This window comes from Epargyreus clarus, unplaced genomic scaffold (genome assembly GCF_041222505.1).
Source record: "Epargyreus clarus isolate Ecla_fem2 unplaced genomic scaffold, WU_Ecla_fem_2.2 ptg000026l, whole genome shotgun sequence".
In the NCBI taxonomy this organism is placed as follows: Eukaryota; Metazoa; Arthropoda; class Insecta; order Lepidoptera; family Hesperiidae; genus Epargyreus; species Epargyreus clarus.
In genome coordinates, this window is record NW_027332233.1 from 11,173,925 (window position 1) to 11,192,673 (window position 18,749).

Here is an 18,749-nt window from a genome sequence, read left to right on the forward strand (position 1 = left end):
GTACAAAATAGTGTAGCTTCTCGTCAAGAGATGGCGCTAGCTACCTTATCAGGGTAGCTAGGCCCGAAGTACGGTGGCGTGGTCGCGGCGGCGCGCGGCCGAGACGTAATTGCACGCGGCTATTATCTGGGCGGCGCTCGCCGCGCATGGCGGCCGGTGTGAGCGGGATGCACTCGATAATACGTAAAACAAAACGAGGGAGTAATAATGGTAAAAAACGAGCAACACGCAAATTATAGTGAGAAATGAGGCAGCCGGTAGCGGTGGGGGCTCCGTCGTGCGGTGGGGGCCGGCGCGCGGCAGTCGCGGTCGCTCGGCGCACGCAGACCGCCCGCGCCGCCTGCGCCGCGCCTCGCGAGTGCTGTGAGTGAGTGACATGCGCCTCCACCGCCGAAGCCATGAGCGGCAAGGGCTCCTCCTCACCGGACCTGCTCATGAATGTGAGTTCAGCCGCAAGAGCCCCAAACTGCTCGTATAATCAACACATGATAACCCCTTCCTTCCTTTTTTTTTTTTTTTTTTTTTTTTTTTTTTTTTTTTTTCTTTTCGAGGGGGAAACCTTCAAAAGGTACCCGGTGCCGTGGGAGCGACACGGGGTTATGTGGGACTTCTACCGCACTAAAACCCCCCCGGTGGCCGTCCTCGGCGCTGCGTAGAGGACTCCGGGATCTCCAAAGGAACGCGACCGGAGTCCTCTCAGCGCACTGCCCCGTCGGGCTCCGCCCAGGTGACATTGTGTCACCACACCGTCTGGTGTATACGACGGAATGCGACCACACATACCGTCGTCCTTCCCGGGGTCGCTAGCCGGACGGTTCGAGCTCCCACTCTTGCCGCCCGTAACCCCGAAAGCCCCTTTTAGTCGCCTCTTACGACAGGCAGGGGATACCGTAGCCCTATTCTGGTCCCGGACCTACAGGGACAAACCCCTTCCTTCCTAAGACGATCTTAAGTTTACAGATCTTTAAACTAACATACTCCTTTCGTCAGATTCTTTCCTAAGCGGCATGGGTACCGTATTACAAGGAGTGAGATGATCGACTCTTGCGCCACTCGGAGAATCATAAGTTATATGAAATATCTGAAATATGGTATCTGTACTAAACACCTCTATTAAAATACTAATACAAATCCTCCTGTAAGACCTTACTTTAGCTTAAGTTTTATTTGTAAGTTTTCTTTCTTATAAAGATGTACGTTATTCATAACCATACTTAATATCAGCTGATTCGAGCTGTCATATATTTCATGCTGCCTACATTGGAAGACTATTGTAAGTTTACAAGTATTACGAAGCCATAACCATTCACATATCCACTTCTAACCAACCATCGACTAACCTTATTTAGTAACATAAATAAACCGTTATTAGCTGAGTGGGGAACGTTACGGTTCATTTGGTTAAATCGTAGAACAAATCGCGGTCGAAATAGGTGAGTTTATAAAACGGTCTATTAGGCGGGAGTACCCCGGGGTATTGTCGATTTAGCACGCACCATAAGCGCTATTTGGATGGAGGCTGCGTCCCTGGAGTCCTAGACTCCATTACTATTCATAGCGCCCGCCCGGGAGGGTCGAGTGGACCCTTGCCAACGTGGGGTCGTGTTATGAAAACTACTTTCCGAAATTCCTTTCCGTTTTCTGCCTGCAGATGATTATAGTTTCATGGCTTAAGCCCCTCTGAATGTCAAACAGTTACTTGATTTAATTATTTCCCATGTTTTGATAGGTAGGTATTTAGAGTTTTTTTAATTACATTGTCAATCATTTGCCATCAATAATATCTACATTGATTTCATATTTTTTACAAATACAAAATAATATTTACTTAACGAAGCATATTTTGTTTATCAAAAAATATCAGTATAATAATGATACATTATGTGTACGAAATTATTTCTACTATGTTATATGTATAAAAAAAAAAAAATAAGTACAAAAAACATAAAAAAAAATGTAAAAAAAAAAAAAACTTAATGCCAAGATAGACATACGGGTATGTTAAAACAAAATTTATATACATCTCTATGCTGATAGCGCTAAGATGAAAGTTAGTCTACCGTACCTTTGCCGATGGCGATAAAGCGTAAACTATTAATAAATTTGGAAACAACCAACCTATCGGTCCATTTAAAAAGCTATGGATAATGTTATTGTTATTATCTATAAGTGCCCATTAAACTTTGTTCCGAACATTACTAACAGATCGTAAAAACTACCGAAATGCTAATTCAATTAACTGTAGTCAAATAAATGCGGCCGGCCGGCACTTTCGAGCGGCGTATCCAATCCTTAATGACACATAGAACCTTCATCCATTTTCTACTCAATTTCCTTTTCATATTAGTTTAATCTAGAGGCAGGACTACTGGCGCCAAAAATTATGCCGCCACGACCGTGTCCGGCGGTTAATCTGTTTAGTGTTATATTCCTATATTGTAGGGCGCCCGACTCCTTTGTGCGGTGAAAAAGGAAGAAATTTATGCGTTTCGGCGGCGTGTGTGAGTTTTTTGTGGGAATGTAATTAATAATTCGGCGGCAAAACTAACAGTGTTTTCGTTGTACCGTCCAGCGTGATTGATGTACGTCGGACACACAATTAGTTCGCCTTAGAACAAAACCTAGCCTTAGACAATATCATTTAGTTTTTGTTCATCCGTAATTATTTAGAAAGTTGTATGAGGTGTAACGAAATAACATTGAAGGTTTTGCTGTTATAGGGTGTTATAACAATCTTACTTACTGTATTTTAAAGATGGTTTTTAATTCTTGAGTTTATGTTTTGATGTTTTTTGATTCTTCAGTTATGTTTATTCTTGAGTTTAATTGTTTAAACTTTTTTCCTATTTACTTTTTTTATTCATTTAAATTTTCCTGCTTGTAAGTTTGTGAAAATCTAATTCATATTTTTAATTGAATGTATTTTGATACATATGTAACTAAATAATATATTTAAAAATTCTTACATAGATATTGTTAAAAATAATAAACTGCTGGGCGCTGGGATTATTTCTCAGAATAAGAAGGATTTAAGCCATTGACCGCCATGTTGGCCAAGCAGACATTTACAGATATTAGTCACATTTACAAACAATATGAAAACGTAGAGAACTCTACTATACAGGTATAAGCTCTATCGTGTTAACCTTCACCGTAACACAGCAACAATATATTTCTAATAGCAAGGCTATTGTAAACCAAATACATATTGTCACAACCCTTGCCCCTCTAAACTTGTTCCACCGGAACCTGCGCGTAGGCTGCATGCGCCCGCGCAACCTACAAGTCATGCGACCCGCTCTCAGGTGTAATGGAACGAATATATTTGTTTAGTAATGGTCGGCTACCACCGTGATTTTGTAAAACAAAGGTCCCTGCGCTTACGAACCACTTCGGCTTCCCAATGGATTTATGGTACTTTTTTTTAAAGGAATTGGTACGCAATTTGGTGGTCACTTTTCAAGTAACACTAGTTGTAAAGTTTATATGACAGTGGTGCTACCAGAATTTTATAACTGAAGTTTTGTTGCCTTATTTGTAACAAATTGCCACGCCATAAATTTGACCTTAAGAAGTCATTTATTAATAAGTTACGATTGGTATACTACAACAGTAGTCTATTTGAAATTTTCAATATTACATTATGGCTTCTCATTTCTGAAACGCCTCTCATAAATGTCTATAAAATACCGCAGTAGGAGGTATAGTGATGGTACCAGTTAAGTCAAACGATGAATTATTTTTTACAAATACACCCAGAAATCCAATATTTTTAACGTGAAAATGGTGGTATTGCAAAGCATCAGGAATCGCCAAAATCAGGTAACCTAGTGAAATACATTTTGACCTCCAGAAAAACCGGACTCAAATCGGAAACACGCACCTCTTAAATCTCACTCATTTTAGTGTATATTAAAATTGATTATCACGTGTTGGACGATAATTACTGTATGCAAAGTGAAGACTTGAAAGTTCTGAAAAATGTTTCTAAGTTGGGCCAGTGTCCGTATAGAAGCTGACTATGATTTCAACTGAAAGGTTATATTCTAAGAGGGAACCATGGCCTTTGGACACTTGGGCCGTATAAAGAAGGGTGGAGATGATGAACATATTAGCATTTGCAAAACCAATAGAAGATTGATCCTATGGTACCCATATGGTTGCGTGTCAAATAACTCTATAACAAGCTGGAATAGCTATTCGTTAATAACGGTGGCGATAGGTGTCCTGTTTGCATCGTTTAGATAGCAGGATACAGGCAATTCCGAGCGAGTCCACTCACTCCGATGGGCAGAATACCGTTGTTTGTGCCGAGTGGCACTCGGTCGGCAGCGGCTACATTTTAATTGACCACGCGATGTAGTGCCACGTCTCGTCCAACTTTTTCTGCTCCTCAAATTGCTCTAAAGTGCTTAATGAGCGATGCGTGCGATCGCCGTTTCCCCGTACGTGGTTGCTGCTCTTATTTTACATAAATAGTTCAGCCCGACGAACTAATGCCGATTCTCGGTACTGTAATTGCGCCTGTGACAGGCTTCCGTCGCCTTCCAGCGGCCGGTTGAGCAAGCAAACGTCGGCGTTGTCCCAATTGTAGTTATTTCGCATTAATAGCGTATACATTGAGTGCGTGCGCTTGCCGCTCCGGGCTCCATTGACATTTACTAAATAATATTCAGTTGGAAGCCATCAATTTATTGACGAACTTCATTACAAAAACCCTAGCCAGCTGCCTGTCCGCAGATATTGACGTGGCTGACGTACTTGTCAATCCATAATATCTGTAGATACCGTGGAAAAGCATATGAATTCATAAAATGTATAGAAATGAAGTAATTTAATACAGAATTCGCTTGTTACGAAGAAAATTACAAATAAGTAGGTGTTCACTAATTGCAGTGTTCGCAGACATGAGTTTTCAAAAGGTTAAGCAGTATTGTACAACTGTTTAATTCCATAACTACAAATACATAACAAAGGTACGGTTTTTCCTCTGAAGATTGTTATTATTTTTGTAAAGTAAAGAAGCAAAGTGGAGCTTTTCCAAGAATGGAAAAGGTCAGCCGACCATGTTCCAGTAGCATGAGACGGGTGTGCTGACTAATTAGTCAGAGTAATAATATACATGTAATTAGTGTCCAGGAGTTATTTAATAAAATTCATTATGAATTTAATAACGTATGCATAGTATATGTGCTCGTGACACTCTTAACGATGTCACGATTACTTAGCGAAAAATAAATATTCCGGTTGTGCTAGTTTAACGTTATATGTAGCATCAAAATAGGATGTTTTGTAAGTAACAGAGTAAGTTTTGTCAAAATGTCTATTTTTTTGTATTAAACTTTATTCTAAGGTTGCTCATGTTAATATGACGTCCATGTGAAGATAATAATAATCAAATATCTGAGGACAATTAAATATACGTGCTAAATTTTGTTAACAGAGTTTGAAACCATGGAATTATGTTATCGTTTAAATCAACGCTAGCGAATGCTTGGGATTTGCTTACACCTCTTTCTTCTAATGCACTTAATGACGGTCTTATTTGTATTTTTCTGTCATAATATTTAAATATTATGGAGAACTAGGCGACAGTGAAGATATAGTTAAAATGCTTGAATTAAATGTTTATTAATGAGGAAGAAATAACAAGTCTACATCTTATACTTTACTCAGTTGAATATAGCTTAACAAATAACTTAGTAGTGGACTGTATACTTTATAAGTTTTCTTGATAAGAGCTACGGTTAAAACTTTAGATAATTAATTAATTTCGCGTCAAGAAAAAGCGTTATTGAGGTGAATAGATCACATACCGAGGTAATATAAGTAGGGTGTCATTCCGTGATTATTAGATATTAAACGTAACACGAGTTGCATATTAATTATATATAAATAAGTTTAGTAATATAGATATTGGTACGAGTAGTACGTAATAATGGATATATAAATTAACTGTGTTTTTTTATTAAGTTATGCGTACAATTTATATTTTTTTATTTAAAATTTTATCCTAATAAAAACGTACAAGAATAGTATATAAAAAAGGTTTTAAAGTACTTATGATATAATAATTAAATATAATAAGCTTCATCCAAATTGTTGTCCTTTGGAAGAGTCCCAAAACGCTGGTGACTTTACTTCGATGAATGGCTAAGCCAATTCTTAGCTCGATCAATTAAAGAAGGATTCTCGATAATTGTAGGTAGCCTATCTGTGTAGAGACTTAGCTTGCATTAGCTAGGTGGACGAAAGATCCAAACAACTTAAGATTCATGGAGGATATAGAATTACGAAAAGTTGAGTACAGGTGATGCTCATTTCAATTAATCTCTGTTGTTTTTTTGCAAGCCAAGAAAAGCCAGAGGTTTTTACTAAAAACACAATGGGGAAACAATACCACTATTTTTGACATTTCATACATTCATCATAAAACACAAATACAATCTCAGAGTACAATTTACTTAAAAGCATTTTAACATTCTATTTAAGAATAGAATATTTATTGGTAATTTGAACACGCTAAGATAAGTCTTACGTGTTCAAGTTACCAATAAATCGCTTCTTTTCCTATAGGTTTATTGCTATACATACTTGTATATCGGTATCAAAACTATATGCCGTCTCTGTAAGGCTGCGTTGGTTGGAACCAGTCGAAACCATAATTACGCTAACGGCCGCCGTTCGCATTCCAATTAATTCGCTCATTAAATCCGAGATGGTAATAACAGATACAAAGATTGACTAATATTTCAGAGCAACCGTCTCCTATCTCTATCGCCTCGATAAGTGTAGATTCAGTTACTTTAGTTGCGTTAATAATTCTACCGATAAAATGTTTGATAACGTATTATATTTTTCATCATAATAAAATATTATAGTACCTACCTATCACCGTTGTAAAAAGTAGGCATTTATTATTGTAATTTGGTTGTATTCAGAATTGTAATGGAATCTTTTTTTTATCGATATTGAATAACTCCTAACATGAGCTCCTGAATTATATATGGGTGCCTTAGAAATAACAAATTAGTTGAAGACTCAATGTAGTCCATCAATCGAAACTTATCCCCATTTTATTTGTATGGTAGGTACATATGTTAAGCCTTTAATTGGAGATGAAAATTGTATACTCTTGTCCATCCTTTAAACATTATAAAGATTTAATAAATAATTATGTAACTTAACCTCAGAAGATAGTTAAAACAATAGTGTTGCATACTATAGCTTTCAATACTACTCCTATATTAGAAATTGTTAAAATCTTTCCAAAAACGAACAAAAGACGAATAAATTGTACTTATCATTCTAAAAACACTTTCCTGATGATCTCCAAAATCATCCATTAATAAGGTTTTTAACCTCAAAATGTGTTGAAACAAAAACCAAGACATCGGAGGATCGAAACTGAATCCTTTTTGACCAATGGCAGCTGTGGCGACGTCAACAGAACTGGTCCGTAATTATATACCACGCAACAGGTCGATCGTAACATGTGAATGAATTCTGATATTCTGAACACGTTTTATCATTTCGGTCATGTGGAATCTGGCAACGTAATGAAAATATTGTTATGCTTTTTTTAACCAATCCTGATGATGAAAAGTTACCTATGGACTTTTGCAACAGTTGAACATTGGCTTCGAGAAAAGTCTTTGATATTATCTTGTAGAAACTAAAGCTTAGACAATATTTTTCCATACTTAAGTGCTATAATCCTAACTCGAGGTCGTCTCTACTATACATGCCATTAAGGTGGATACAGACTGAAGAAAGAAAAAGTATATTATTACGAATAATAGTGACATGTATACAGAGAGATACGTTGAATATTCAACACAACTTGTTTAAATAATTTCACAGTCACACATTTCCTATAATTAATGCATATAACTAGAAATGCGTACATTTTGGAAAGCAATCTTTAATGAGACTTATTATATAGTAATACTGTAATACTGTAATCACAGGCTGAAATAAACAAAACCCCAAACCGATTATACGCTTCCAGTAAGTATCTACCTTTACGTCTGCTCCAACTGGTTTTCTTGCAACTACAGATATTTCTAGTCGGGACCTTAAATAAATCACGTAAATTCTATTCCACTTTTTTGCTCCGTATAGCAGAAAAATATCTTGTAAATAAAATATACCTCATATAACTATTTGTTGGCGCTCATACCTAGTTATTGTGTAGGTATCATTATTCTATTTTTTATAAGATTTTTCACTTCGATGATAAGTACTCGAATCCCTGCCACCCTTTGACATGTGTAACCAACTCCATATAAAACAGAGACCGTACCTGAAACTGATCACAAATACTTTGGCACTTCTAAAGTCGTAACACGTAAGTTAGCCAGCATCCACAAAAAGCAGTTAACGGTTTCGCAAAGCAGTTAACCGTACAAGCATATGTACATCATAAATGCAAAGAATTTGTTACACGTTAGAAGTTTAGGTACCCATGTCCTGCTTAAATATGTTCCTAGATTACTGAATTAAGACAATTAAGTACTTTAAAATTAGTATTAAGTTACTGGAAACTAAACCATACTGTGTTCTTTAGTAACCACATTTACAATCTTTGAATAATAATTCACTTCGAATCATAAAGTAGCCATAACATTAATGAATTAGGTACCTACTATGCAACTCATGAAAATTTAACTTTATCTTTGTCAGACAAAGCGAATTTATTAAACGGTAAATTATGCGCTATTAGATTTTATGACTCGGAACGCGAGGCTTTAGTTATCAGGATAATTGATGGATCATGAGGAATGTCCTTGTCTTGTATTACCTACGTGGAGCTTTAGGCTGAGTGCTAACCGCATAGATTAGTAAAGATTACTCACTCCTGACAAAGAAAGTTAACCAGTTTTGACAATTGAAATTGTCACTGTCATCTATTTTCGTGTTTGAAAAATATTTAAAAAATGTAGTTTTTAGATCGTTTACGAATGAAACGATATTTCTCTGCACTTTTTCTTCGATTTCGTATTTTGCCGCATTGTCGCATTGTTCCGCGTAAATTACACCGTGACGTGATAGCCCTTTAATGTCTTCCTTCAATTACAAGTCGGTGAGATATCTATGCTTATCTATGGCTGACCGCTGTAGCTTGAGTAATAGTTGCTTAAGCTACTGTCTTGTCGCCTAATCAACGGAATGGTCACTTAAGGCATTCCCGCTTTGACGTCCAATTTGTTGCTTGAGTGACGACAACAATACATCCTTGATTTTATTTGAAAAAATGTCAACATATCAGCATTGTTTAACAGATTTTGAAGGTGGTAGAACCCTTTGTGGTTCGACTCCGGCGGCAACACCGGCACACCTATTTCTACCTAATAACAACAGTGTTAGGAGCTGCTGTGTTCCGGTTTGAAGGGTGTGGTAAGGGAGACAGACTTTTCCGAGGCGTTCCAGCTTAGTCCTCAGGGGTATCGGCGCATCTGTGGCCGACCTCAGGTAGGAATATCTTATCATATCTGGGGTTGATTACAGATGTCCATGGGCGGCAGTATCCACTTACCATCAGGTGGACTGCATGCTCGTCTGCTACTCTTACATTATAAAAAAAAGATTTTTACGCTGCTAAATGGTCGCCGAGTTGACAGCCGTTTGACAGTCGCGTGAACCACTAGTTAATCGATAACTTCCGTTATTATAAAATCAATCTATTTAACGTTTTAGCTACCGAAGATCTATATGACAGTTACTTTATATTAGACTGGTATTATGAGGCAGAAATAAGTGTGGTAGTGGTGCTTTTGAAGTCGAACCACAAACGTTCCTTTCGCCTTTAAAGCGCTATAACTTTAAATACCACTAAGGCTTTTTCTTTTCCTAGTCCACTCGATTGTATGAGTAGGTAATCATATTAGGTAATAAGTAGATTGTTTAGCTATCTAGTAAACGTATGTTAAATTGATAATCAAAGCAAATTAAGTTCTACTTTTTTATGCAGTAGAAATATAACATGCGATAGGTACATCTAATATTAATAGGCACCGCGATTCACGAGTTGCTTTAACAACATTCAAGTCTCTCTGCTTTGGGCGACTATGTTGAACCTCCTGATACCTACACATATGCGTTACCACACCCTTAAAATCAGAACTCGGCGCGTTTCACACGTTAGCAACATTGTTGTAAGCTTTTATCGATGCAGTAAACTCTTGTTAAAGGTGTCGTAATATAAGTGGGAAACTGACATTTCCGATGATCGTGTGCCATGTTCAAGTGAAACATAAGGTTGATTAAGTCACGTCGTAAGCGAGTTATGCCAACGTGAAAACAACATTTATCAATAATTTCTCTTTGCGCAACTTATCAACATCTATAAAAATAAATAAAATTGAAGAGTCTGTTTGTACCGTCAAAATATCTGATTTGCGATACTTATTACACACAAAACAATTATTAAAAGATTTGTCTGTGTGTTTGTTTGTTCCGAGTAATCTCCGAATCCGCTCAACCAACGTTAATGGACTTACACTGGCAGATAGCTGATATTATAAGAAATATCTTAGGATACTTTTATTTTACAGGAAAAATTAGGGATCCGCACAAAAAAATAAAACCCATCCAATCTTGATTTCTTTAAAAGGTCCTGATAGCAACTAACATACGAGTAGCGGCGTGAGCACGCCACTATGTTAGTTGCTTTCAGGACTTCGAAAAAATGTTAATATTAAAGTTATCTATAATATTGCAGTTTATATGTATGTCAGGTGCAATTTTTCAAATAAAACCGTGGGGCACAGCTAGTACCTAAGCATATAAGTGAAAACGCGAAAGCTATCCAAGTTATCGTGATCGATAACTGGATGAGAGCGTATAAAGTTTTTTATTCGGAGTTTTTTGCTCGCAGGCAGATAAATTTATGTAGCGACGTACCCTTTGGAGTGTATCATTTCCGGAACAAGTCGCTTTGTCGTCGAACATATTTTATTTTCCCGGATTAATGGAGCCATTTCCATAAAAAAGCCGTTTGCTTTTTGCGTCCGTCAACGCTGGCTTGGCGCACGTGTCGGGATGGATATAAAATATTTTGTCTGCACAAAAGAAACTCGTAAACAGAATCGATGTTTTTCACTTAACCACTTAAAGAAGCTTAACTGGGACCTATAAGTAATGTTGTCTCGTTATGGCTTAATGAAAATTGTCATATATAATTTAATAACAACTCGTCTTGGAACGGCAATACTCTTGTATAGCTTGATTATACTCTATAACAGCAAGGAAATATTTCATATCTCTGGAACGCCTAGTGTCAATACGGCAAAGATAATACGTTCAACACAATAATTGATATCACGTGCACCGACCATGTGGAACATGGAACTGGACTTATTTGACAGCATTAAGTGTAATTTATGTATTTAATTTTTTTCAACGCCAAAGTTAATCTGATTAGCCATTAACACTTTTGTTAAGCGGTTAGGTGTATTGTCGTTAAATTTGACGAAACCGTGCATTACCTCCAATATATTACATTTTATGTTTTTACCCTTCACGGTGTTCACGATATATCTAGAGCTTAAAACGGTAGGAACTCTAAGTACATGCACTACGTTCAACATTTATATGAATGTTTATTATTTGGGTGACTTACCCTCCTTAATGTGTTTATATTTAAGTAAACTTGGATTTTCTCACTACACTCCAATACCCCGACATTTCTGCGTCATTGAACAGTGAATTCAGTGAAACATTGTTTCCGCACTTAGTTTTACTTCTACTTAATATAAGCTTGATCGAACTTGAACCCTATGTAACTGCGTACTGCGTTTCAGCGTACTGCGTACGGTTAAGAATGAAAAACTATTCGTCTTTTTTTTTAATTTTTAACCGATTATTTAGATTTAAAGTTCTTTGATATTTTAAGTTAATTTCGATTGAATATTTAATTTATACTTTTCAGTCTATTTGAAAATAATGAATATTAAACATTTCATAATATCTATATAAAAACATTTACATTTTGTTTTTACAAACAAAATCTACTTTGACATCAGAAAACTATGTGACTACTACGTATTAAAAAAAATTAAAGTCTCACATTAGACTTTTAAAGTTTTAGTCCTATTTTTTTAAAATACTTAGACTTTTAAAAGTCACGTTTATTTTTAAAATCTTGCAGTTATATAGAAAGTAATCCTTAGGATCCGATGTGGGTAGAGCACGTCCGCGACCGCGTCGTTCGCGGGAAGTCGCCTCACGCGCCGCGCCCCGAGCGCGACGATTATATTTTCGAACGCCGATCAACATGAAATGAACGTCCATAAATTTATTAGACATAGTGTCGGCCGACTCGCCTCGGGCTCGCATTATATAAAATATGTCAAGAATTAACCATTATCATGCTAAGAATATTTTACTTTGGGTACCTACTCCAATCCGGTGAACTATGTCAAGATTGTAAAGCAAATTTGAATAAATCGTGACTCGATCCACGCTGATAATGGACGAAATATGGTAGAAAATAATTCTGTTAATCATAAAATTCATCACATATGCAAAGTATCTACATAATTGTAGTGTGTGGGATTATATACAAATTGATTATGGAGTTCTCATGTCGTTTTAGTCATCATGTTAAATAAAAAACAGTATCAATTTAATTTTCGTCAATATTATTAAGAAACCTATTAATATAATTCGTTATATCATTTCTTCATTTCTATTTTGTCAGCATATTTATACATAACATTAAAATTTACTAATATACATATAGGAGGCGAACATTTTCGCTTCAGGTATGGCCTGTTCAATACAGTTGCTTACAGATGGTCATCTTCAGCAGTGGCTACTTCCCATTGGATGGACTACATTGTACTTAAATTTTATCCAAAAAACTTCAATCGATTATGTAGGTACTTTAGATACTATAACTTTTTTTTTTTTATTTTAAGCATTTACTAAATAGAGAGAGATATTGCACCCAGGTGGTCAAAAGGACACAGTTGTAATTTATTATATATTTTTAGACATCGCACCCACGCGGTTAGAAGGGCAAAGTATAATTATTTTTTAGATTTTGAGCAATTGTGATTGACCACATCAAGCTAAGATCGATCAACAATTTGCCGATATCAAGCTCAGATGCTAAACAGAGATATCGCACCCACGCGGCCAGAAGGGCAAAGTCGTAAAATGTAAATTTATTGCGCGATGTTTTACATAAATTCAAATTGACGGCCTTACATTACATCACGTAATTATGCTGCGCACAATTATTATAATTTTCCTATAATCGCGTTCATAAGGACGTGCGAAAAAACAATTTTATAACGTAATTCATATTGATTTATAACAGTTTTTCACGGTATTGCCCATATGTATAATCTTTCTGTGTACTTTGCTTAACTGATTGACTTTCGACATCGAATGATTAGGAGCACGCTCTACCATGGAGACTCAATGTAGGTATGGGTTACAGAACAATCCGATTTTAGGAAGTTTTTTAGCCACCCGAAGTTCTTCTTATACCATAACTTCTTATACCTAAGACTCAGGATCGACATCTAAGGAAGGTCTGAAAATATGAACAATATGTAGCGACATACTTACTAAAATTTATCAATAGCTTATTTATCAATATCAATTACGTACCATGGCAGCATAATTGACTTTTGTAATACATTCCTTGTACAACTCATTTAGGATTTCGTCTGAAGCTGAACCTGGCTCCCATCCGTTTCCCAGTCGTCCTCATCTGTTAGAACAATTAAAAACATATTTACAAATTTTAATTTCATTTAATGATTTTCGAGGTCCGAGTCGTGGAAAGATCATTAAGTATAGGAACGAATACGTAATTATAATGTATATAAACATCTGCGTCTACGCGGTCACGGTATCCTTAAGCCTTTCCACGCAATCGCCGATTCATCTAACGATTCTGACCAAAAGATTTTAATTATACCCCGTTTTCCAAAATGTTACTTCAGATCGTGATTTTAATTACAACCTCCGTTCCTGATTTATTGTGTGCCCACGTGTGCCGTTGATTTATGAAACGCAAAGAAAAGAAAAGTAAGAAACACTCCGATCAATTACGGCCAATTATTTCTGTTTGAAGTAAAAGCGAAACGTTTTATTACAAATTAGAACCTAATAACGTAGCGTAGTTCGAATGTAATGTTCTTTCATTAATTGCTTCAGTTTTAATTACAAAGTCGGTATCGTATCGCAATTGTAGTCCTAAGAATCCTACGTTCTCGCGCCCCGCGTGAATGCGAACACCTTTCTTGTACATAACTACTGATAATTAAATCTTCGAGTAGGGTAATTACGTCCTTGCCCCATTTGTCCGGTAGATTATTCTACGTGATTACAGGCTACCGGTACGACGTTCAAAAATTAAATTTCCAGTAAGTGATAGGTAAAATCGTTCGGTTGAAAGTGGAAAATTTAATTGGTAGGAAGTTTTGAATTTTTGAACAAGTAGCGCCTCAAATAAGCTTTGATGGGACACGGTGGGACTTAATAGTTTTATTGTGATTACTGTCTGTCATTATATCAGTAATAGCAGACGCTTGACAAAGTTAATTCCACCATTCATTCTAGGTATACAAAATTAAATACTAGGTACAGTAAGATATTTTGAATACATTTTGTGGTTTACAATAAAGTTTTAAACTCAACAAGCTGTAATTCCTTTGAGTTTAATTAATGATGATATTAATTAAGTACTTTTTTGCTTGTGTCGTCAACTTATTTTTGTTCTTAAATATGAATGTCCTATCAGAGTGCCTAAGAGATAGTTTTGAGAACATTTAAAAAAAACTTTCAGGCTTTTGTAGTTTTTCTAAAGATGTTTTGCCTCGCCGAAAAAGCAAGAGATAATTTGTTTCTCTTTGAAAAATCTCTTTGACATCACTTTAACTTTAAAAATTTCAGGTGTATGGAGTTGCCTGGAATTCGGATCTCAAACCCCTAGTTCAAGTCGCCGAGTTTCAACCATGAGTAAAGTACTCAGTAGGTCGTATACACTAGATATGAAGGCAGTGCGTAAGTCTCGTAATCTTAAGGTCGTGAGTTCGATCCTCACCCGGGGCACTGTTCAGCAAATTTCAATTGTAATACGTACGTGTAGACACACAATATGGCGTAAGTGATCATAATAGGTGTTGTTGGTGAGTCTAAAGTGATATTTCAGGAACATTTTTGTATGCATACCTATTTCAACACGAATAAAAGAAGCAGAGCAAAGAAAAGATTTATTATAATTTAACACTTCCAAAATAAAGAAAAATAATTTGCGGTTTATATATTTGTAGGTATTGGAACGAGATATTCAAAATATTTTATCGAAATGCGTTGTTACATAGGTAAATTACAAAAACGGAACAGATAAACATATAGAAATGTACTCAAACTTAAATCGCAGGCAGTGATAGCCTAGTGGTTAAAATCGGCCTCTCATTCGGGAGATCCACGGTTCGTAACAAGGAAATCCCAAGACGGCAACATCCAAGCAACGCGACTGATTTTTCAATATTATAAATTAATTATCAATTGCTATGACGCTAAAGAAAAACATCGTGCTGAAACCTACAATTTATACTTGCTTAGCAAAGGAAGCTGTATGAACAAACGATCTTTTGCCCGCGGCTTCGCTCGCGTTACGAAGTAATATTTTCATCCCCTATTTTATCCCCTTGGGGGTAGAATTGATCAAATTCCTTTTTTAGCGGATGCCTACGTCATAACATCTACCTGCATGCCAAATTTCAGCCCGATCCGTCCGGTCATTTGAGCTGTGCGTTGATAGATCACTATGTCAGTCAGTCACCTTTGAGTTTATACATATTTAGATGAAGGTTATATATCGATATAACAGTCCGAGGGTAACATTTGCAGAACAAACAACATTATTGTTTGCGGCAGCCCTCATCCAGCGCAAATCAGCCATATGGTGTGACCGTAATAGCGGGAAATGACCGCCGCCATTCATCATGCCGCCACAAAATAGCTCCACATTTTCATATTCACTACCCGATCAGTAAAAACGTGCCAAGTTCGGACAGTTAAACTATTGTAGGTTCCGTAGTAATTGCTTATATTATCAAAAATAAATCGGATGGGCTAAAATGAGTACATAAAAAAATCTCACAGCTTATTCTTATTATGTGAAGTGCATGTGAACTATAATGTAGACAAAAAATGAACAAAACATTCATATATTTCTTTTCTTTTGTAATTTTATATCATGTCTTTTTATGCCGTTTCCCCAGTATCTTAAGATGTAGTGGGGTATGACAGTAATTTGGTGTTAAGGGACAGAGGCTAATTCGACGCCAACTTGGTTCTCATTATATTAATAATCAACATTAGATAAAAATCCCGTGTAAACTCAGTCGCATTTCAATGTAAACTCAATCATATGTTGCATTATACTCGTAGGTTTAAAAATCAACTATTCGCCTAATACTATAACTAACGTTTGTAAAAAGCTGATCGCCTCATATACGAACCAGCAGATTAATCAAGGAATTTAAAGCATGAAAGCAATTTTCACCAAAACCAAGGACCGTGACAGGCGGAATGATGAATTTACATGGGTTTTTAGTGCGTCACGGATCACTAAAACGGAACGACCTTACACTCTTCGCGATAAAGCCGTTAACGCAGCGATCGCTTTGCCCTTTTTAAGAAACATAACATGTGAAATGCAATATTTAACATGTATTCTATAGGGGAGCTTGCGGTTCAGTAATGATGAGCGAATAATATTTGTCTTCCGGTTGCATTAGGTAATGAACCGTAATTGGTTTATTAAGGGTCTTCCAACTTTCGTTAGGTGTGAAAGAAATTTTACGCCGTAATATCTTCCTTTAACGGGTACTGGGAGTGAATGTTTTTTACAGCATTTAATAAATTCAGTGATTAAAGTTGAGGAACGTATTGTTTTTTGGAAAAAATACTTACATTTTTCTTTAAAAATAGTTTTACCAAAAATATTTTTAGCCTTATGATACTAATACCGATATTCATAGAAGGTAGTTAAAACGATGTTATTAATTCTTACTATTTACTTAAATATTGTTTTGGAATCTTTTAAAGTCCATCAAAGCTCGCTAAATCTTGAACAATAAATACTTTTTACTTATTCAGTAGCATACCTAATATCTACAAAAGGAAAGATCCATCAAGAGAGTAAGGCTTTTTACAAGTAATAAATTAAATTTAAATAAGGAATATATTTTTGTACATATTTAATTCTGTCAACTAACCGACATATGCGGTATACCAACTGGACTCCGATTGAACAAAACGGCGCAATTAAATCTGATGATGCAAGGTGCCGGAATCATTTTTCATATTTTTTAGTAAACACAGATGTTCAGAGTTCACAGATGTGAATATAACTGAAGTGAATTTTGTAGGCGTGGATTTCTTAAGATCTCGCTAAAAATTTAAAATTACCTAAATGTATTCGTCTGTGTCGATTAACAGTAAATATACCTACTCTATATTTCTCCATATTTTTAAGTTATAACTATTTTGGTTAGTTATATTTAACAATCATTGTTCCACTATTGGGCGCTGGTCCCCATGGATTTTCCGTCATAATGAAAAATTACGGATTAATAGATTTTACAAGTTTTCAGGTATGTAGGTGTATTCCTTTACCGTTAAACCAAAAGTTAATATTTTTTAACACATAACTTTACATAACAATCTCTGTCATCTCTTTCTCTGGTATCTCTGAAAAACCAAAAAACCTGCCTCGGATTCAAACCTCAGATTCCTAATTTAAAGCTAAATTTCATATCAAGTACCTAGTCTAAATAAGATATAATTAGGTGCATCAATAACTTGTAATAAATACACACCTATAGTTCTATACCTAATATTGCTCATATTTCGTGTAAAACTCATAAAGAAAATACGTTATTTCCTCAAGGTATGGTGTAATCAAGTTGTTATGACCTTTCTTAGAAAACATTTATGTTACTTCACGAAGTGTTTTGTGTGCTTACAATATTTCCTTCTAGTTAACAACTTAGCTATGAATTCTTTAACTACATTCTAAAGAAACTCAGTAAAGTGATTCTCAATATTGTTAAACAACAAAGTAGGTATTATAAGTTGTCTTTTACTCGTACTTACTTTTAAAAATATGTTAAATACTATGTATTCAAAACATTTGGTACGGTAGACATCTTTTCATTTTAAATCTTTTAAGTGATAAGGTGACATGAACGAGTAAGTAGTTAACTAAAAAAAAGTTTTAAAAACTCGTATTACAAATGCTACATAATTAAAAAATCTATGAAATACGTGTTCAAGAATAGATTGTTTAATTAATAATTCTGATGTCTTCTCTACATGAAATCCTTTCTGCATTTTAATAACTCCTTAATTTACGTTCAATGGATGAACTTTTCAACAATATGAACTCTTCAACATAAATATTACATAACCAATCTTCCAATATAAAAATCCCGTTTTAATAGGCCTCCTTTGATTAGTATTTTTTGTATAATACTTCTTACAAAGCAACGCTGTAGCCAGATGACGTCATTCCCCTCTCGTGAGCTCCGAGTTGGAATTAATTTTCGCCACAATTACCCGCTCGCGTTACTAATTGAGACTTCAAAGAGCGGCGACTGTCGCGACATGGCTTTATTATCTCCCTTTGTTGCTATCAGATGCACCTATCTACGACATAGGCATTTTACATAACAGGAAAATAATATTTTAAAAATAACTCAAGTACTTCATTTCGA

At 35.8% G+C, this 18,749-nt stretch overlaps 1 protein-coding gene across 2 annotated transcripts in view; it reads left to right on the forward strand.

Moving 5' to 3' along the window:
* Positions 1–287: 287 nt before the first annotated feature.
* Sp1 (transcription factor Sp8) overlaps positions 288–18,749 on the forward strand; it is a 94,400-nt gene continuing 75,938 nt past the window's right edge. The window contains exon 1 of one of the 2 annotated variants that reach the window (XM_073087868.1): positions 288–440. In XM_073087868.1, coding sequence (XP_072943969.1) covers positions 399–440 — 42 coding nt within the window. In that variant the 5' untranslated portion in view covers positions 288–398. The remainder of the gene's footprint in view (positions 441–18,749) is intronic. The other variant, XM_073087872.1, reaches the window with a different exon arrangement.